The sequence below is a fragment of the Bos taurus genome, chromosome 2, assembly GCF_002263795.3.
Source record: "Bos taurus isolate L1 Dominette 01449 registration number 42190680 breed Hereford chromosome 2, ARS-UCD2.0, whole genome shotgun sequence".
NCBI lineage: Eukaryota > Metazoa > Chordata > Mammalia > Artiodactyla > Bovidae > Bos > Bos taurus.
Genome location: NC_037329.1, coordinates 90,236,240 through 90,258,350, shown reverse-complemented (window position 1 = coordinate 90,258,350; position 22,111 = coordinate 90,236,240). Strand labels below are relative to the sequence as shown.

The 22,111-nt window shown below is 40.5% G+C and overlaps 2 protein-coding genes across 6 annotated transcripts in view; both read left to right on the top strand.

The window, feature by feature from the left end:
• ALS2 (alsin Rho guanine nucleotide exchange factor ALS2) overlaps positions 1-10,818 on the top strand; it is a 60,922-nt gene extending 50,104 nt beyond the window's left edge. For 4 of the 5 annotated variants that reach the window (XM_002685510.7, XM_005202685.5, XM_059878805.1 and 1 more), the window contains 10 exons: positions 286-453; positions 4,057-4,174; positions 5,084-5,241; positions 6,083-6,205; positions 6,724-6,900; positions 7,607-7,652; positions 7,866-7,927; positions 8,511-8,660; positions 8,748-8,844; positions 9,472-10,818. In XM_002685510.7, the coding sequence (XP_002685556.1) occupies positions 286-453; positions 4,057-4,174; positions 5,084-5,241; positions 6,083-6,205; positions 6,724-6,900; positions 7,607-7,652; positions 7,866-7,927; positions 8,511-8,660; positions 8,748-8,844; positions 9,472-9,510 (1,138 nt within the window). In that variant the 3' untranslated portion in view covers positions 9,511-10,818. The remainder of the gene's footprint in view (positions 1-285; positions 454-4,056; positions 4,175-5,083; positions 5,242-6,082; positions 6,206-6,723; positions 6,901-7,606; positions 7,653-7,865; positions 7,928-8,510; positions 8,661-8,747; positions 8,845-9,471) is intronic. The other variant, XM_005202686.5, reaches the window with a different exon arrangement.
• A 10,243-nt stretch (positions 10,819-21,061) lies between these two features.
• The window catches only part of MPP4 (MAGUK p55 scaffold protein 4), a 41,173-nt gene continuing 40,123 nt past the window's right edge, over positions 21,062-22,111 (top strand). The window contains exon 1 of the mRNA XM_024981291.2: positions 21,062-21,401. Coding sequence (XP_024837059.2) covers positions 21,245-21,401 — 157 coding nt within the window. The 5' untranslated portion in view covers positions 21,062-21,244. The remainder of the gene's footprint in view (positions 21,402-22,111) is intronic.

Below are 22,111 nucleotides of genomic sequence, written 5' to 3'. Positions count from 1 at the left end.
TCAGTTTTTCAAAATCAATTCTGTAGAAATGTAGAAAGCAAAGGAGACAAGCTGATGTGCTTCATACTTAACAGTTCATATACTTTAGTATCTAATAAACACTAAGTAGCTAAAAACCATCCCTTTACACTTCTTATTCAGTCTTTAGACAACAGAGCCACTATCAACTTAGGCAGCTTTTGTCATAGAAATATTTATAGTTCGTATATTACTAGAAAGTTTCTGTTTCTTAGGATATTTGCACAAAAATAAGTGATCAATAAAAAGTTGACATAACCTTATTAGCAGGAAGCTTGGAAACCTGGCGGTGCCGGCTGATGAGAAGTGGAAAGCCGTGTTTGATGAATGTTGGCATCAGCTCGGCTGTGAGAACCCAGGCCAAGGGGAAGTTTGGAAAGCGTGGGACAATATTGCTGTGGCCCTGACCACCAATCGGCGCCAACACAGAGACAGGTGCGTGGATGCCTGCCCAGCATAGAGTCTGGTGGAAGATGAAACCTAAAGCGAGTAGGTTAAGGATTTCCACATTTAGGTTTTAAGGACAATTTAGAAGTCAGCGATGTACTTCTGGGTAAGGATGGATAAAACACGCCTCCCTGTGTCTTCTACTGAACTCAACTATTAATATAAAATGCAGGCAGAATACGTGGTGAGCTGTTCAAAACTCTGAAGAGTACATGTCAGCAGATTATTGGGGGAGAACACCTGAATTTTAAAGTGCCACCCAACCAGGGAAAGTTTACAAGTTTTTTAACCTCCATGTTCCTCAGCTTGAACTCAGTATAACTTGAAACTAGAAGCACACACTGTGGTGTGGGGATCCAGAAAAACCCCTCTATTTCTGGCTTAAGATGCCAGAGACTCCTAGAGCTCAGAAAGAGTGGAGGAGGAACACTGGGTTTTCTCTCTCCTCCACTTTCTCATGCTTCAGCCTACAGGCACTTCTGTGGCAGGACAGCGATGTACCAGCTGGAGCAGCCAGGAGTGCTTGGAGGAGCCAGGACTCTTACGATGTGGAGCCTTCTTCTCCCTTGATGGATCATCAGGTCCAGGAGTCAGGGCCAAATCTTACTGCTATGTTGGCTTCTCTCTCTGTCCTCCCACCACTTTATGGAAGTGGGTAATTTCAGGCTGAAAGACTTACCTACAGGGGGAATCAGAAAATGCTGGAGAGGTCATGGAGAGAGAGGAACTTTGGAAAGCAACCCTGATAAGTTGTTTATGAACTCCTGGATTCACCCCATACCTGTTCATGTGTGGATTTGATTCTAATTAGCTAAGCAGTCCACCTAGGTCCCAGACTGACACTTGAGTGGTACTCACGGAACAGACCCAGACAGGCCTGCATAGTCCGTGGGAAGTGGGCTAACACTGGAACCACAGCCCACAGACAGCAGAAACAAAAATACCAGCTGTTTGAAAGACTCCTAAGGTCACCTACACATTCAGTGATTCACTAGAGGGACTCATAATATGACTCAACATATAGTTGTACTCACAGGTAAGAGTTGTTCCAGCAACACAGTAAGGCTCCACAGCCAGTCATAAGGGAAGAAGACACAAGCAGAGTCTGGAGGAATCCATGTGCAAGCTTCCTGTGCTCTGCCTCTTCTCTGAGGGGTCACACACAGCACACTCTCCCCCAGGCAGTAAAATGCAGCCACACAAACACAGTATTTCTGCTCAGTGAAGCCCATTAGAGATGAACTGCCCCAGGTATTTATGGGGACTGGTCACATAGGCATCTTAAGCCTGCTGCTGCTGCCTAGTTGCTTCAGTCGTGTCCGACTCTGTGCGATCCCATACATGGAAGCCAACCAGGCTCCCCCATCCCTGGGATTCTCCAGGCAATAGTACTGGAGTGGGCTGCCATTTTCTTCTCCAATCTTAAGCCTACCAGCTACCAAAATCCCACAGTCGCGGAAGGAAGCATGTGTTCACTGTAAATCACTTAGTTAATACAGTTTACGGGCAGCGCCACAATACCCTATGTTAGGAAATGCTTCATATTCGTATAGGGGGTTTGGTTCCCAGGTGCCACCCAAGCGCCAGCTTCATAAGCAGGTCTTTGTAAAGACAACAGTTTCAGTTCTATGTTTACTATGTTTTGGATGTCAACATCCTCAATAGGATATAAACAGGGCCCAGAATCTCATAGCGTAATACTCAAAATGTCCAGGAAATAAACCAGAATTACTTGGCAATCAAAGAACCATGAAAATCTCAACTCATTCAGGGGAAGATAATCAACAGATATCCATGACCCCTTAACCTAGATTTTGGAATTATATGACAAGAACTTTAAAGGAGCTATTATAAAAACATTCAAATGAGCAATTGTAAATATCCTTGAAACAAATGTTAAAATTGTAAGTACCTGCAAAGAAATAGAGGATATAAAGAAGAACCAAATCAAAATTTTTGAAATGAAAAATTAAGCAAAATTTTAAAAATCATTGTGTGGACTCAGTAGCAGATAGGAAACGACAGCAGAAGTCAGTAAACTTGAAAATAGACTAATAGAAATTATTTAAGCTGAACAACAGAGTGTGAAAAAAAAAAGTGAACAGAGCTCTAAGGACCTGACAGTCTAATATTTGTGTCCTTGGAATCCCAGAAGGAAACGAGAAAAATTGCAGAGCTGAAAATATTTGAATAAGTAGTGATTGAAAACTCCCAAGCTTGGTGAAAGCCCAACACATAAACCTGCACATTCAAGAAGCTGAACAAACTTCATCCTAGAAAAAACCAGATATCCATGCACAGACATGTCATATTCAAATTGGAAGAAAAAATCTTGAAAGCAGCTACAGAGGAATTATGCGTTGCATGTATATGGCAATTTCAGTTCAAATGGCTGCATCTTTGTTGTCAGAAACCTTGGTGGCCAAAAGGAAGTGGCACAATGATTTGGAAGTGCTGAAAGAAAAATTACAGATGTACTTTTCATTTCTTTCTTTTTCTTATTTTCTTCCTTTTTCTTTTTCCTGCTTTTCTTTTCCATCTACCATTCTTCATATTTCTGTATGTAACTTGGCCAGTCACTTCCACAAGCACTGATTAGCATTTGAATCTAAAGAACTTTCTCATCCCTGCAGTATAGAAAGAAGATTTGGTTTTGTTTTTTCCTGTATTGGGGATCAGTGGGAATTGATTATAGTGTTTCATTCATGAAGTTTATGATTTTTATCTCCTACTGTATCAGTGAAAGAAATGGAAACTCCCAGGATTGATTAAAGCTGTGGATGTGTCCTTATGGGATGTAGTTGGTCAGCCTTCGCTGATAGAGCCCCTGGGCCAAGACATTGAGACTTGAGTCTTCCAGTTAACCTTGGTTAACTTGGTTAACTTTTGTTGGGTATTTCCAAGAAGTGAGAATGAATGAACTTTTGTGTAAAACCACATTGTTGCCACAAAGATCTTATTTGTTCATTGATACTATTAAAATAGTATCAATGTTAATTGTGCACTGTTTCTAATTTCTCATTAATTGTAATCTAATGATAGAGTGCCAATACAAAAAACTTCAGTTGATGACTGGTATGTGTTTTATCTTAACCTCTTCATCCGAAGCTTCCCTTTACCCATTGTGTGCGTACCCCACCACGTGTTATAGTGTCCGCATTATCCCCTTACATCTTGAGCTCATTTCCATTTCACCCTTTGCCCTTTGATTTGTTTTCCTTCATTCTTTAGCTCTCCCTCTCCCCTTTATTCCATTTCTATCATCACTAACAAGTCTGTCACCGGTTTTCTCTTCAGGCTATTACACATACTACATTACAGTATTTTACAACAGTATAACAGTATTTTTCAACACCAGGGTTTATATTGGCACAACATTTTCATTAATTTATTGTGGTTTGTGTGGAGTAACATTAAGTGCTATTTTGAATAACTTATATAAATCTAATATAGGACAATTACAAGTTATAAGTACATTTGTCTGAACACTGTGATGGTTGCTCCATTTCATCCTTAATAGAGCTTCATGTGCACTTAAAATTATCTTGCTTTCTTAAAATATATGATAGGCTTTGTTTTCCCTTTTTATAGTCCAGAGATACTAAGTCGTTCACAGACTCAGACACTAGAGAGTTTGGAATTCATTCCTCAGCATGTTGGTGCCTTCTCCGTGGAGAAATATGATGACATTAAGAAATACTTAATAAAGGTAAATGAGAATCGGAACCATACTGGTTTTGTTAATTAATGATACAACTAACACAGTATATCATTCATATGTACTCACAGCTTATTGTTACTCATATCCTGTTTTTGCTTTCTTAATATGTCTTTTGTTAATTCTCTGACTGCTAAGAACACATTTCCACCTGAAGATTGGCTGATTATGATGGTAGAAATTTATAAGTTTTGTAAATGTTCAAGGGGATCCTGGACATCTAGGGTCAGAGTTTAAAATGGCTTTCTGTTTGTAACATTAACAAACTAAAAGTTATATAAAGAAGGCACCCCACCCTCACCCCATGGTTATGCTGTCTTTGCTTCCTTCTCCAATCCTGTGAAATCAGACCACAGTTTAAAGTATGACAGGCATTGATGTAGGGTTGCAGGAAGGAGTATTAGAAGAAATCAAGGGAACTGAACAGTGACTGTTTCAACTCTCATTATTCAGTTTTCTGCAAGGTAACATTTCATGTATTTTTCTTGACATTTAAGGTATGTTATCTTTCTTTTCTTTTTTCCTTTGGCTGGGCCACATGGCATGTGGGATCTCAATTCTCTGACCAGAGATTGAACCTATGCAGTGCAAGTGCAGAGTCTTAACCACCGGACTGCCAGGGAATTCCCTTAGAACCTTTCTTTTAATGATGTTATTCTATATCAGTATCCAAAGCTATTTTTCCAAAATGTTAATAGGATTCTTTGATTAAGAATTCCTACTCCATATAATTTGGGTAGAATTAACGCTTTCAGAGAAGTTGAAGTATTTAAATATTCCTGGTCCAAAAAGTAGACTTTTGGCGCTTTGAAAATTGTTTATCCTTTATGAAATTGTTTATTCTGATTGTTTCCGCTGTTGGTGCACACTGACTGGCTGCATTGGTTCTCTCCTGCTCAGGCCTGCGACACTCCTCTGCACCCGCTGGGCAGGCTCGTGGAGACTCTGGTTGCAGTGTATAGAATGACATATGTGGGTGTGGGAGCCAACCGCCGGCTACTGCAGGAGGCTGTGAAGGAGATTAAGTCCTACCTTAAGCGAATTTTCCAGCTGGTGAGGTGAGAGAGCTTTTCATGTCAGCAGGGTGTGGAAATACTAGTTTACACTCATGCTTGGATGGCTTCACCCTGAATCTAGAGATTACAGCTTTGCGAGGAAAGCTGTAATCATGAATGTTCCTCTTTATTGCAGAAATTATTCATCAGGAAAATGGTTTTATGCCATAGATCCTTCAGTAGATTAGTGAAAACACATTTTTACTTTGTGTTCATAGCCATTGTAACTTATTTCCTTTATGTCTTTCTTACTCATTAAGTATAATAGAAAGCTAAAAATAAATTTTTAATACCAATTTTGGTGTGACATATAGGAGTCTTATTTGGAGTTAATCTCTAGGCAAAGTTGTGTCTCTAAAACCTAGCCTAACCTAACACCTGGAGAAGACGAAGTCTAATAGGAAGTTTTATCCCCGAGCATTTATGTTTTGTGAGGCTTCCCAGGTGGTGCAGTGGTGAAGAGCCTGCCTCCCAGTATAGGAGATGCAAGAGACGCAGGTTCAGTCCTGGATCGGGCAGATCCCCTGGAGGAGGAATTGGCAGCCTACTCCAGTATTCTTGTCTGGACAACCCCATGGACAGAGGAGCCTGGCAGGCTATAGTCCATAGGGTCGCAAAGAGTGGGACAGGACTGAGCACATATACACTCATTAGCTACATTGTTAATTTTATTATGTAAAAAGCATTAGTTAAGACTCTTAAGGGAATTGGCATTTTCTTTTATAATTGATATGAAGTTTGATTTAATTGGTCCTTAAGTGGATTAAATAATGGAAATGTGTTTTTACTCTTTTTATTCACTCTAGAGGTGTAACTGTATAATGATTGTTTTATTCTTCCTTAGGTTCTTATTTCCTGAGCTTCCTGAAGAGGGCAGCACAATTCCTCTCTCTGCCCCTCTGCCGACCGAAAGGAAATCCTTCTGCACTGGAAAGTCAGATTCCAGATCTGAATCACCAGAGCCAGGGTGAGTAGAGCTGGGTGGAGATGGTGAAGAAAGAGGATGGGAACCAAGTGATCTTATGCAGAGAATCCCAGGGAAAATTCTTTTCTCTAGATCTGTTTCCTTCTTTTTAAAATAGTTTGGTTGGATTAGGTGATCTCTGAGGTTTCTTTTAGGTCTCAAGTTCTGTTAGCCAAATGCCATGAAGCTGTAACCACAGATGACTAGGCACAAAGGCTGATGAGCAAAGTAGATCATTTTGCCACAGTTCAACAGAGAAGTCAACCTTAAAATGTAAACACAGTGGGCTTTCATTTAGATTTTGAGCCTATGAAAAGAATTCACAGGTGACCCAAAACAAAACTCTGGGGCCATAGGTAAACTTCTCATGTTAACTCCTTACGTAAAAGAAGTAATAGAACTGCTTCTTTACTCAAAATTTCCCACCTTTACTTTCTACTTCTAGAAAATGAAGCTCCATGTTTGATTCTATATTCAGTTTTAATGTTAAGGGTTCTCCGCCTCCCTGTGATGTTTTGTAGCTATGTGGTAACAGGTTCTGGGTTACTGCTTCCTGTACTCCTACCTCGGCTCTACCCACCACTGTTCATGCTGTACGCCCTGGATAATGATCGTGAGGAGGACGTTTACTGGGAATGTGTTCTCCGGCTAAATAAGCAGACAGACCTTGCTCTTTTGGGCTTCCTTGGGGTGCAGAGGTCAGTACAGTAATTATGAATGGGAGCTAGTGGTTTTAACTCAAAATGCAAACAGCATTATCAGGAATTTGGTACTTTGATATTTAATTAAATATATGATTTGCACTTATTACTTATTGCCTGTCTTTAGCAAAATAATGATATTTAAAAATCTTTATTTCTGAGAATCTTTAGATGTGAGTTTGAAATCTGATTATTCTTCTGAATATATGTAAATAATTTGAGTTTTTCCTGACTGGTATTTTGCAGTTCTTCGAAGCCAAGTACATACATTCACATTTTCAGAAAAAGTTAATTGTATTCAGTCTCTTGCATTCTTCTTTCCCTTCTTTTCTCTTCTCTTTCCTCCCTCCCTTCCCATCTACAATTTCTAATTAAAAGTTTAGAAGTGCCCTTTTTTATTGTAGGGCGTTGTTTCCTATAATCTAAGGAAACAGTCAATAATTATACTTTTTAGAAGTGTTATGATGAAGCTGATTACCACAGCACCCAATAATTATAGATTTGTGCTATTAGAAAAAAGAGATTGAGCCTTAATTGGAAAGTAAATTTTTTCAATGGACTGGTTCAGTAGTAAAAACTAAGTAACTGAAATAGTTATTTTAAGTGGGGACAGGAAAGTCAATTTAGTCATTAACTGTTTTTATGGGGCTTAATCTACCATAAGACACAAACACATATTAACAACATATGGATTCCATTGTAGGAAATTTTGGCCAGTGACCTTGTCAGTCCTTGGAGAGAATAAAAAGGTACAGTGGATTTTGGTTTCCTTAGCAAATATGCTTTTGTTTGGTGTGGGGGATTAGCAAAAAAATTTCCATTTTACTTTGATAGTATAGTATACAAGCGTAAGTTACTCACTTAAGACACGCATTCTGTGATTGGTGTCGTTTATGTTTATTGTCACTGCAAAAGACAGCTTTCTTCTTTGACCTTTATCAGTCCTTTTTTTTTTTTTGCAGGTTTTGCCAACCACGAAAGATGCTTGTTTTGCCTCAGCTGTGGAATGTCTGCAACAGATCAGGTGATCTCTGCTTTGCTGAAAATTACATAAATCAAAGGAGTGGTTAGTTTACTAAGATATTGATGCGATTTTATATTTACCTAAACTCTAGTCCCCCCACACCCAACTCCCCAAGATGGTGTCAAACTCAGCCTGGATATCAGAAAGACTCTTGAGACATTTGGGTTACCTTTTACTCTACAAGGCCCTTGCATTTTCAGAAGTGGTGAAGAACCTACCCAGAAATTTATCTACATAATCATATCTTTAGCCAAAGGGAAATTAAGCTTCTTACTCAGAGAAGAGCATGTATTAGGACAATAAGGTTCCATGTGGGTAAAAGGAGGTGATCTATGACTTAGTGAATTCTTTCATGTGAACCATTCATAGCTGGAGGCTTCTTTCCTCAAAGAATCATAGGCTTACAGAGGTCATCCCTTCTGGTGACTCCTTTTGCCTGATGTGTCCAGCTTAAGGCACATGAGCCCTTAGAGTATATTGTCAAACAATGTCAAATGGCTCTACTAAGAAAACAACCATAGGCTATATTTTGTCATTTATTTCTAGTTTTTAATTGTTTTTTTTGTTTGTTTGTTTACAACAGCACAACGTTTACCCCATCAGACAAACTAAAAGTCATCCAGCAGACTTTTGAAGAGATCTCTCAGAGTGTCCTGGCATCACTTCAGGAAGACTTCCTATGGTCCATGGATGACTTATTCCCTGTTTTTTTATATGTGGTGCTCCGGGCCAGGTGACCAATCTCTTCTAACTTAAATAGATTCAGAAGTAGGACATACATAAGCAGAAGTAACTCAATATCTCTTTCTCGTTGGGGCAGGATTAGGAATTTAGGCTCTGAGGTACACCTCATCGAGGATCTAATGGACCCATATCTTCAGCATGGAGAACAGGGTATAATGTTCACTACTTTGAAGGTAAAGTATAGATATTATTTAATATTTTGTTAAAATCTCTCCTTCATTTACAATATTGTGAATCTTTCATTAACCACCTTCTTTTATATAAAATTTTAATGCAAACAGCACATATTGTTAATATTTTAAAATATATACTATATTAAAGAAAATAGAATTGGTCAGTCTCAAAATACTAAAGCAAGTTATCCAATCCTCTGACTCAGTAGGTCTGGAATGATGCTTAATCTCAACCTGTGTGTTTATCAAACATGTTGGTGATTCTGATTACACTTGTTTGTGTACCTTATACTGATCATCAGCATATTCTAAATGTCCAGTCAGTAGTGGCTTAGCAAATTAAGATATTTCTGCTTAATAACAGATGTTAAACAGCTTGAAAAAAATGTTTTTGTCTGTTTTAGAATCAGAATTTTACAAAGTTTTATTTCTACTAATTACAACTAGACAAAGTAGACATGGGATAGGATAGGGGGACTGGAAGAAAATGGGAAAATATGAGAGCAGCTGATTTTGTTGAGCGCTCAGTATTCATAAAGGAGTTCTTTTCTTAGTCCCATGTGCATTGTTATGTTTATGTAATTTCTTTTAAAGTAAATTTTAAATGGTTTTGAACTTTTCTTTCAGGCATGTTACTATCAGATCCAGCGTGAGAAGCTTAACTAGGCTGCATAACAGCTTGACAACTGGATTATCTATTCAGAGTGTTTCGGCACCATCTGGTGTCTTCCTGTAGCAGCAAAAAAGAACAGTGTTGAAATTAGGACGTTGTATTATTTTGGTTGTTATTTCTGAGCCTTGCTAGTGATTGGAGCTCTGAGCCCAGAATAAAAGACCGGTGGAAAGGGAGGACGGAAAAGGAGGTAGAAATCAGATTAGACCAGTCCCTGGCCTGTGTTAAGTTTTCCAAGTATCATACATCTGCTGTTGGAGAAACGAGGCTATCCCTTCCTATGGTAAAGAGTATGCCAGCTCATGAACTTGTAGGATAAAATTCTCAGTGTGGCTTCTTACATTAAAGAGGTTGATGAATATTTTTGAGTTTCTGGTTTGCCCACAGTCACCCCAGACCCCTTTGCAAGGAATACTTTGTACTTGAAACTATAGTAGCCACACTATGCCTTCCAGAATTCCTTGCAATCATGTGTGCACCATGCTTCTTTGCTGAGGGAAGGGGAAAGAGGAACTTTTAAACTGCAATTTTAACTTTTTCTAAGCTTTTCCACCAGGGTATTTATTCGTGATGGAAAGGTTCTGTGCAGTTACTACTTCTACACCCTGACCCCAAACATGGAGCACACCCAAATAGGAGTCTGTTGCCTCCCAATGAGAAAGAACATAGGAATTGTGTTCTTGGATTCCTTACAATGCTCCAGAGTGGATACACTGGAATTCAGACACTGACTCTGAGCTGCTGTGGAACCTCATTCATCCACGTGCAAACGCTGTGTTCCAGGACCTGTGAAAGCCTGAAGGGCTTTTACATGCAAGCTGTTTTTAAAAATAGGACTGGAGACTGGGAAATATGGAAGCAAAGAACTGCATCCATCCTTGACCTAGTGTTGTGGTTCTTCCCTGTACCTTGCACTGAACTCACAGAGAGGAAGGAAAAGGAAACTCACTTTGGCTTTTCCCATCTCAAAAGTATTGTGACACCTCAGCCTTTTATTGTTTTGCTTTTCACCATTTTTAAATGTCCTATTGTAAGTGGTTGGTTTACACTGTACAAATAACACTAGTAGCTATTCTGGATAACAGGTGCTCTTCCCCATCTCATCTCCTCTACACCAGGGTGAGCGTTTGGAGTGTCCTCCTCCTTCTTCATGTTAACATCTGCAGATGTTAATCGATTTTGAAAAAGGATCATGGTTTCTGCTCTACTTTGTAATCAAGACAAGTGTTTATTAAAATACTGTTTTGGAATGTTGGCTGTAATGTAACAGCAATTTTCATAATAAAAGACATTCATATTTATGAGGTTGTTTTATGATTGTGAAGGAAGTGACACTGGGCCACCTAAAAATTTAAAAGAAATCCGAGTCTAGTTATTTGTGGGTGGGGGCTTTGCCCCCTGCGTTGTAATCCATGCCTCTTTGTACAGGCCTCAGAGATCCCACAGAGTTTTAGAGCTCTCTTTCTTTAGAATAGACATAAATTAGAGCACCTTTGTTGACAAAGAACAAATTAAATTTCTGACCCTAATAAACTGAGGACAAGGGTCTTAAGAGAAATGGTACTATTATTTCTTTGAATAAGATATATTTTGATAGTTAGAAGTTAAATTTTTTCCCTTCCTAAACAGATACAGAGGAGGGAAAATGGAGGATTTAAAATTCTGGCTAAAAATATTAGGCATTATTTAATTGCATACCAGTTGTAATGTCTTCTCAGGGAGCATTTACCAGGATGTACCTGTCATTATTGGAAAGAGACCAACGCTTAAAGTTTAGTTTATGTTAAGCACTTTACGTTTACCATTAGCAATTGTTTTGATTTTGGGATAAACACAGATTTCACATTTGGCTTGTAAAGACAAATTTACTGAATGACCTCTTTAGAGGAAGAGAGAGGGATAATTCTAGAAACTGACAGACTTGAAACCTATACTGAAGTTCTCAAATGATAGTAGGCTATCTTAATTCTAAGAGAAGAGTTACAATTCATTGTTTTATTGGGAGTCTTGAAAGCCAGTTATTCCATTACTTGACTCTTCACACTGTATTTATACTTTTCAGAAAGCATATTAAAACTATAAATTTTCAGTTCCCTTGAGGGGAAAACCTCGAGGATAAGTCGCCAGGCCAGTGCCTGCAAGTAGAAATACCTAGCCTTGATGCAGCAGCTTACATAGGTCTAACACATGTGTGCTAATGCCCACAGCCCCATGGGGCAGGTGTTAACCCCCTGATCTTGTAGACAAGCAGAGGCTGGGATTTTCTTGCTATCAGAACTGGGATTCCAAACTGAAACTTCCCTACTCTTAATTCCAGTGCTTTTTTCTACTGCAGGTGCCAGAGATGTTATTTCATAGTGGGCTACTCATAAGTAGAAAAACAGTTGCAAATTTTAAATAAAGTTAAGTTTTTTTGATAAAATACACTGTGCTCAAGCAGTCACAAATGTATCACATTCCTAGCTTGAGCTTCCATCTACAACAGAGTAACAGAATGCCATCTGTCTAATTTAGGATGAAAGGGCTGGTAAACCTTTAACAGCTGCCATTTGGTCTTTACTCTTTGCATGGCTGCCAGGGGTATGTACCCTCTCTCATCCTGCTTCCAAATATTCTTCCAGCTGTCACCTCCCTGAAAATTTCGAAAAAGAGGTAGCTCCCACCTGAGATAGAGAATGGACTGTTAGGATCAGAACAGTCACTTAGTAGGGGACCTTCCATGAACAGTTTGAAGAGGCAAAAAGATAGGACACTGAAAGATGAACTCCCCCAGTCAGTAGGTGCTCAATACGTTCTGGAGAAGAGTGGAGGAATAACTCCAGAAAGAATGAAGAGACAGAGACAAAGCAAAAACAACGCCCAGTTGTGTATGTAAAGTGATGGAAGTAAAGTCCAATGCTGTAAAGAACAATATTGCATAGGAACCTGGAATGTTAGGTCCATGAATCAAGGTAAATTGGAAGTGGTCAAACAGGAGATGGCAAGAGTGAACGTCAACATTCTAGGAATCAGTGAACTAAAATGGACCGGAATGAGCAAATTTAACTAAAATGACCATTATATCTACTACTGTGGGCAAGAATCCCTTAGAAAAATGGAGTAGCCATCATAGTCAACAAAAGAGTCTGAAATGCAGTACTTGGATGCAATCTCAAAAACGACAGAATGATCTCTGTTCATTACCAAGGCAAACCATTCACAGTAATCCAAGTCTATGCCCCAACCAGTAATGCTGAAGAAGCTGGAGTTGAACGGTTCTCTGAAGACCTACAAGACCTTCTAGAACTAACACCCCAAAATGATGTCCTTTTCATTATAGGGGACTGGAATGCAAAAGTAGGAAGGCAAGAAATACCTGGAGTAATAGGCCAATTTAGCCTTGGAGTACAAAGTGAAGCAGGTCAAAGGCTAACAGAGTTTTGCCAAGAGAACACAACTGGTCATGGCAAACACCGTCTTCCAATAATACAAGAGACAACTCTACACATGGACGTCACTAGATGGTCAACACCGAAATCAGATTGATTATATTCTTTGCAGCCAAAGATGGAGAAGCTCTATACAGTCAGCAAAAACAAGACTGGGAGCTGACTGGCTCAGATCATGAACTCCTTATGGCCAAATTCAGACTTAAATTGAAGAAAGTAGGGAAAACCACTGGACCATGCAGATATGGCCTAAATCAAATTCCTTACGATTATACAGTGGAAGTGACAAATAGATTCCAGGAAATAGATCTGATAGACAGCCTGAAGAACTATGGACAGAGGTTTGTGACATTGTACACGAGGCAGTGATCAGGAACATCCCCATGAAAAAGAAATGCAAAAAGGCAAAGTAGTTGTCCGAGGAGGCCTTACAAATAGCTGAGAAAAGAAGAGAAGCTAAAAGCAAAGGAAAAAAGGAAAGATATAAGCATCTGAATGCAGAATTCCAAAGAATAGCGAGGAGAGAGAAGAGAGCCTTCTTCAGTGATCAATGCAAAGAAATAGAGGAAAACAATAGAAGGGGAAGGACTAGAGATCTCTTCAAGAAAATTAGAGATACCAAGGGAACATTTCTTGCCAAGATGGGCACAATAAAGGACAGAAATGGTATGGGCCTAACCGAAGATATTAAGAAGAAGTGGCAAGAATACACAGAAGAATTATCCAAAAGACCTTCACGACCCAGGTAACCATGACTTTGTGATTACTTATCTAGAGCCATACATCCTAGAATGTGAAGTCAAGTGGGCCTTAGGAAGCATCACTATGAACAAAGCTAGTGGAAGTGATGGAATTTCAGTTGAGCTATTTCAAATCCTAAAAGATGATGCTGTGAAAGCACTGTACTCAATATGCCAGCAAATTTGGAAAACTCAGCAGTGGCCACAGGACTGGAAAAGGTCAGTTTTCATTCCAGTCCAAAGGCAATGCCAAAGAATGTTCAAACTACCGCACAATTGCACTCATCTCACAAGCTAGCAAAGTAATGCTCAAAATTCTCCAAGCCAGGCTTCAACAGTACATGAACCGTGAACTTCCAGATGTTCAAGCTGGATTTAGAAAAGGCAAAGAAACCAGAGATCAAATTGCCAATATCCGTTGGATTATCGAAAAAGCAAGAGTTCCAGAAAAATATCTACTTTATTGACTATGCCAAAGCCTTTCACTGTGTGGATCACAACAAACTAGAAAATTCTGAAAGAGATGGGAGTACCAGACCACCTGACTTGCCTCCTGAAAAATCTGCATGCAGGTCAGGAAGCTACAGTTAGAACTGAACATGGAACAAGAGACTGGTTCCAAGTCAGGAAAGGAGTACATCAAGGCTGTATGTAGTCACCCTGCTTATTTAACTTATATGCAGAGTACATCATACAAAATGCTAGGCTGGGTGAAGCACAAGCTGGAATCAAGATATACGGGAGAAATATCAATAACCTCAGATATGCAGATGACACTACCCTTGTGGCGGAAACTGAAGAAGAACTAAAGAGCCTCTTGATGAAAGTGAAAGAGGAGAGTGAAAAAATTGGCTTAGAAGTCAACATTCGGAAAACTAAGATGGCATCTGGTCCCATCATGGCATCCCATCAGTTCAGTTCAGTTCAGTTGCTCAGTCGTGTCTGACTCTTTGTGACCCCATGAATCACAGCACGCCAGGCCTCCCTGTCCATCACCAACTCCCGGAGTTCACCCAGACTCATGTCCATCGAGTCAGTGATGCCATCCAGCCATATCCTCTGTCGTCCCCTTCTCCTCCTGCCGCCAATCCCTCCCAGCATCACAGTCTTTTCCAATGAGTCAACTCTTCGCATGAGGTGGCCAAAGTACTGGAGTTTCAGCTGTAGCATCATTCCTTCCAAAGAAATCCCAGGGCTGATCTTCAGAATGGACTGGTTGGATCTCCTTGCAGTCCAAGGGACTCTCAAGAGTCTTCTCCAACACCACAGTTCAAAAGCATCAATTCTTCAGAGCTCAGCCTTCTTCACAGTCCAACTCTCACATTCATACATGACCACAGGAAAAACCATAGCCTTGACTAGACGAACCTTTGTTGACAAAGTCATGTCTCTGCTTTTGAATATGCTGTCTAGTTTGGTCATAACTTTCCTTCCAAGGAGTAAGCGTCTTTTAATTTCATGGCTGCAGTCATCATCTGCAGTGATTTTGGAGCCCAAAAAAATAAGGTCTGATACTGTTTCCACTGTTTCCCCATCTATTTCCCATGAAGTGATGGGACCAGATGCCATGATCTTCGTTTTCTGAATGTTGAGCTTTAAGCCAACTTTTTCACTCTCCACTTTCACTTTCATCAAGAGGCTTTTTAGTTCCTCTTCACTTTCTGCCATAAGGGTGGTGTCATCTGCATATCTGAGGTTATTGATATTTCTCCCGGCAATCTTGATTCCAGCTTGTGTTTCTTCCAGTTCAGCGTTTCTCATGATGTACTCTGCATATAAGTTAAATAAGCAGGGTGACAATATACACAGCCTTGACGTACTCCTATTCCTATTCATGGCAAATGGGGAAACAATGGAAACAATGACAGACTTTATTTTCTTGGACTCCAAAATCACTGCAGATGGTGACTGCAGCCATGAAATTAAAAGACCCTTGCTCTTTGGAAGAAAAGCTATGACCAACCTAGATAGCATATTAAAAAGCAGAGACGTTACTTTGCCAACAAAGGTCTGTCTAGTCAAGGCTATGGTTTTTCCAGTAGTCAAATATGGATGTGAGAGTTGGACTATAAAGAAAGCTGAGTGCAGAAGAACTGATGTTTTTGAACTGTTGTGTTGGAGAAGACTCTTGAGAGTCCCTGGGAGTGCCATGAGATCAAACCAGTCACTCCTAAAGGAAATCAGCCCTGAATATTCATTGGAAGGACTGATGATGAAGCTGAAGCTCCAATACTTTGGCTACCTGATGCAAAGAACTGACTCCTTGGAAAAGACCCTGATGCTGGAAGAGATTGAAGGTGAGATGATGGTTGGATGGCATCACCAATCGATGGACATGAGTTTGAGCAGCTATAGCAGTTGGTAATGGACAGGGAGACCTGGTGTGCTATAGTCCATGGGGTTGCAAAGAGTTGGAGACAACTGAGTGACTGAACTGAACTGAACTGAACTTCCAGAAGGAAATCATGTATCAGTCTCATTATTACTGGATGAAGAGTCTTCCATTTGTTTCCTCACCATAATGTGAGAAAATGAGATTAGTAAGTCAGCTTACTCTCAAGTATCAGTTTTTTCCTTAGATTTCAATAAAGATGCTATTGTCTATCATGGGGTGTCTTTTCCTGAAATAGTCAACAAAAATATTCATCTTTTTTTGGTTACTATGTGCTGGCCATCAGAAAATACTAAAGCGAAGGTTTGAAAATGATATGTTGGACTTTACAGATCCAGTGCAAGAAACCAGTGCTAGGAACACGTAGGAAGATTTGTAACAGGGGAGGCTTAAGTGTAATTTAGTGGTGAGGCGGGGTTAGGCTTCCGTGGATTAGATCAAAGAGGATGCACCGAGATTTTATCTAGAACAGTGAGGTGACTTTGGTACCTAATAGCCCACTGGTATTTCCTGCTAAAGCTTTTCTCTGCATAGGAGCAGCGTTACATGTTTGCAGTCTTGCAGGTAAGAGACCCTTCCAGATGACCCCCAGTTACCAGAAGAAATCTATTAATACAAATGTCTGCCCTCTGTCAATTTTTAAGAGCTAAAAATTGTGAGTAATATTTGAATGCTTTAGTTGCATCGATGCATGAATGCTTTAGTTGCATGGAGAATTTTTTGATTTTGAAAGAGCAGGTTTTGCTTTGAGAAACCCTTTCTTAAGTATGAAATAATAAATTGCTGTGGAGCCTAAGTAAAGCTGAACATTTGTCTTAGTCCCAGTCAACAGCCTTTTGACCCAGAGGAAGCCAGCCATTTTTGTACAGGCTGTTTCTCATCGTTAAGTTTAAAGTGCTTTTTCAGCTTTGTCTAGTAGAAAGCATTGTTTTGAAAAATAAGCATAATATGGGTAAGGATTGTGGCATTTAATAATCACTATATTTTTAAAAGTTCACATATACTGATTTTTAAAATAACATTAGGGCAAATTTCTTAGGTGTCAATAACACTAATGCAGCTTCTAAGTTAATAATAAGAATTGGCCATGCTTCCTGTGTTACTTAGCTCAGGATTGCCTATGATTGGCTACTACAGTCTCAATCAAGAATTCTCATCCTCAAGACAGAAATAGATTAAGTCTCAGCTGACGGTCATAAAAAGGCAGGCAAGGAAAGGACATCACAATCTTTTGCCAGGGACTACCATGTTTCAGGGCTAAATATGGAAAAAAAAAGGAGGAAAACATTTGTCCTTACTACTTGTGAAATCTACTGAATACCCCACTGAGTGTCAGATTCCTTATCTGTAAGATTGCATTTGTTTGCCTCAAGGATCGTCAGCCTCGATCCAAGTTTTGACAAGGAATGAGGCTGAAGTCAATATTCTTGCTGGGAAAATCCCATGGACAGAGGAGCCTGGCAGACGGCAGTCCTTGTGGTTGCCACGAGTCAGATGTGACTGAGTGACTGAGCACATACACACTTTGATAATTAGAACTCACTATAGAAACCTTCTCGGAGAAGGCAATGGCACCCCACTCCAGTACTCTTGCCTGGAAAATCCCATGGACGGAGGAGCCTGGTGGGCTGCAGTCCATGGCGTTGCTAAGAGTCAGACACGACTGAGCGACTTCACTTTCACTTTTCACTTTCATGCATTGGAGAAGGAAATGGCAATCCACTCCAGTGTTCTTGCCTGGAGAATCCCAGGGACGGGGGAGCCTGGTGGGCTGCCATCTACAGGGTCGCACAGAGTCGGACACGACTGAAGCGACTTAGCAGCAGCATAGAAACCTTCTATTAAGGCTTCTCAGGTGGCTCAGTGGTAAAGAATCTGCCTGCCAATGCAAGAGACATGAGTTTGAACCCTGGGTCAGGAAGATCGCCTGGAGAAGGAAATGGCAACCCACTCCAATATTCTTGTCCGGGAAATCCCATGAACAGAGGAGCCTGGTGGACTACAGTCCATGGGGTCACACAGGAGTCAGACATGACTTAGCAACTGAACAACAATGTCAGATAATGTTTGGGCTTCCCAGGTGGCACTAGTGGTAAAGAACCCGCCTGCCAATGTAGGAGACAAAAGAGACTCAGGTTCGCCCCTGGGTCAGGAAGATCCCCTGGAGGAGGGCGTGGCAACCCCTACAGTATCCTTGCCTGGACAATCCCACGGACAGAGGAACCTGGTGGGCTACAGGCCATGGGGTTGCAAAGAGTCAGACATGACTGATGGGACTTAGCACACACGCACATAGAAACCACAGTCTGTAAGTTTCTCTCACAGTTTCATCTCAGGAGTCTACAGTCTCCAGTGTCCCATATGCTGCATGGATAGGCCTGGTAGGGCACACTGTCATCTGGGCATTAAATATGGAAGAACTATGGCTCGCCCACAATGCACACATAGCATCATTGTCTGATTCATACTGCCTCACCAAGAACATACAATTTGTGAGAAGCATTTTAAGAAGTTGCCCAAGTATGATGGCTTGGTGTTAGACTCATCTCTTTGCTTTGAATTTTGTCTGGCAGACACCCCATCTCCCTTTTCAAATGCTACCTTGGTAGTGCTCCCCTCCAGGGAGGAAGATGAGTCGTATAAGCAACTGTTGTGCTAAATGATTCAATAGAGGCTCAAAAATTGGAATGCAGGAACAAGGGAGGATTTAAACTGAATTGGGGCTGGGTAGGATGGGTGGTGCTGGGCAGGGCAAAAGTTTATGATGTCAAGTTTTGGCAGAATCTAGCAAACTAGAAAACTTCAATGTGACTGGGCAAGAATGTGTAAGATTTCGTAACAGCTTTCTGCTTTGCTCTTCTCACTGCCTTAGAATTGAGAGACTACATGATGATCTGTCTTTTCCTAGACATCCTCCCTGAGTCAACACCACAGTCTGTCTAGATTCTAGACAGTGGTCTCAGCCTCATCCGATTCAATACCCATGTCCTTAACAACTAATGCGAAATGCTCCTTTTAAAAAAATTCCCGATTTATTCATTATTATCCTCCTGTAACAAGTACTATCAGTGCCCTACCTTGTCCCTTTTGGTGTATTCTACGTCCACACTCTGTGAATGCACACATGAAGCAGGCTGGAAGGCCCAGAAGTAATGTTTTCTGGGGAAAGCCCTCCACCAGTATCTGGCAGCATTGGGATGAATAACCCCACTCCCTGCCCCTTGTTTCTCCATGGGTTAAGCACCACAGTACCCAGAGCAGCTTCTTGCTTGATAACACCTTTTACTGTCTTTCCGCCCTTGCCCTGTCTTAATACCCCACTCCCCTACTAATGTTCTGGATCACCTTCCAAGCAAATCACCTCACTAGAATCCTTGCTCGGTGTTTGATTCTGGGGAAGCCCAGACTAATGCACTTACTTACATGAAACAAACAAACAAACAAAATCCTAGTAATAATGAGAAAGAGAAATTAAGTAAATTTCTGTTAATTAGTAATTTACTAATTACTTAATTTCTATTTAATTAAGTAAATTATGTGGCTGGTAAGATACTATTACAATGTATAAAATGGGATATCATTATACCAAAAGATATAATGAAGTAACACGTTTGCACCTATAAAAGAATTCTCTAGGGAATCAGCGGCTTTGAATGCAGACAGACACAGCCGCAGCCTGGTGTGTTGCAGTGTGTGTTATATACTGTAAGCAGCTTTACTATCAATGACATGGTTTTTCTGAAATGGTGGGCTTGATAAAGTCCAAGCAAAACGGAGTAAATTCATTCTTCAGTTATGGTAGTAACATTCCAGAAAATTCAATGTACATTAAAACTGTGCAAAAATACTTTGTGTTTATAAAGAGAAGTTGAGTTTTGGTGTTTGTGTGCTAAGTCGCTTCAGCCGTGTCTGACTCTTTGTGATCCTATGGACTATAGCCCGCCAGGCTCCTCTGTCCATGGGATTCTCCAGGCAAGAATACTGGAGTGGGTGCCATTTCCTTCTCCAGGGGATCTTCCCTACCCAGCGATTGAACACAGGTCTCTTATGTCTCCTACATTTGCAGGTGGGTTCTTTACCATTAGCACCACCTGGGGTCAGATAATTATAAGTTTTTTGTTTCGTTTTTCTCAGCAACGTGAGAGTCCAGTGGGACATTTGGAAGTTTACAGGGCCTGAAGTGATTTCCCATCATGTAGGGTAACTTCTCTCTGTCAAACTAACTCAAAGAGCAGGGAGCATGTCTGCTTTGCCCTCATTTTCTTGATCCTCGTCCTGCTGGCTGAAATGTAGGCCTGAGGGCTGGAGATCCAGCCACCATCTTAGAGCAGGAAGATGAGAATCACACTGCATCCTGAGGAGGCAGAACTGTGGGCTGGAAGGAGCCTATTCTCTTACAACTTCAGGAGTGGGGCAGCCCTACTAGCCCTGGGATGTCTCTGCCTCTGGACTCTTACACGAGCAAGATATGAACTTCTACTCTGTTCAGCCACTATTGTTTGGAGTTTCTGTTTCTTTAAACCTACTTATAGCAATATATAAAATAAACTCTAATGGTATTTTCAGCAGTAATCCATAAGTTTTGCAACTGTGACCAGTGCCATTGGTGTAATGAAAGGGAACAGGGCCAGATCGACAGGCTAGATGGAGTCAGGCCAGAGAAGGCCCTTCCAAGCTCAGAATGGTGGTAAAATCAACAAGGCAAAGAGGTGGAAAATAAACAAATATAACTTGGTCCTTTGTTTAAAAAAAGAGGGGAACAGGGGCTTCCCTTGTGGTCCAGTGGCTAAGACTCCATACTCCCAATGCAGGTGACCCAGGCTCAATCCCTGGTCAGGGAACTAGATACCACACGCTGCAACTAAGACCCAGCACAGCCAAATAAATAAATAAACACATTAAAAATAAAGTATCAAAGTATTTATTTAAAAATAAATGAAAATAAAAAAGAGGGGATAGAAGGAATGTTTTGTGAGTTTTCTTGTCCACACAGCTGGTGGTGGTGAATTTAGAGAGGAAGTACCACTGGGCAGGACCCAGGACCATTTTATCTGATGTGGATCCTGGTGTGTATGTAGCACAGAGTCCAACTTGCTCAGTTGGACTATTGCTAGTTGAAAATATATGCCTTTATATGTACTAAGAGCTATGGGGCCAGTGTGACTGGATGAGCTGTGTGCTGTTTGTTGATCTGTTCCCTAGCTCTGAATCCCCTCTGAAATCTTGGGCAAGGAGGATGATACAGTCAGACAAAGGATCAGATCTTCCAGATGAAAAAGACAAGAAGGAGGAGAAGCTCTCTACGGGAACCAATCCGGAGAACGGTATGTGGTGCCAAGTTCCTTTTCTAGACCAGAAAGGCCTTTCAGTATCACTCTAAACATGTGATCCAATTTAGGGGCAGAAATTCTGATAGATTTATTCTGATTTCTATATGGAACTTGTTATACACTCTGAAGTGTACTGTTGCATCTATTAGTGATATGTCCAAGCAATTTTTAAGGCAGAAAGGAAAGAAATCGATACAGTAGATGAGGAATCTTTTTTTCCTATCCCACAATGTTTTACTTCTATTTAGAACTTTGCAACTTGTTCACATTCAGAATGTCATTGCAACAAATAGGATTTCTATGAAAACACTTATAAAAACAACCATTTGCTAAAATCTGTCCAGTCCTTTTAATAGTGGAACCCTGAGGTTTGTATTAAAAGCCTTTTTACTGGGAGAGACTTTCCTGGTGCTACAGTGGCTAAGGCTCCTCACTCCAGAAGCAGGAGGCCTAGGTTCGATCCCTGGTCGGGGAGCTCTCATATGTTGCAGCTAAAGATTCCGCAAGCTGCAACTGAAAGAGCCTGCGTGTCACAATTAAGACCCAGCGCAGGCACATACATGAGTAAATATTTTCTAAGAGCCTGTTGGGAGAGTTTTTCAGTAAGAATTTTCATAAAGGGTAAATACAGATGACTGCATATTTGAAGGATCCAGAAAACAACTATATAATTTTGGAATAAACCAGAGGCTGTTAGGACTGAG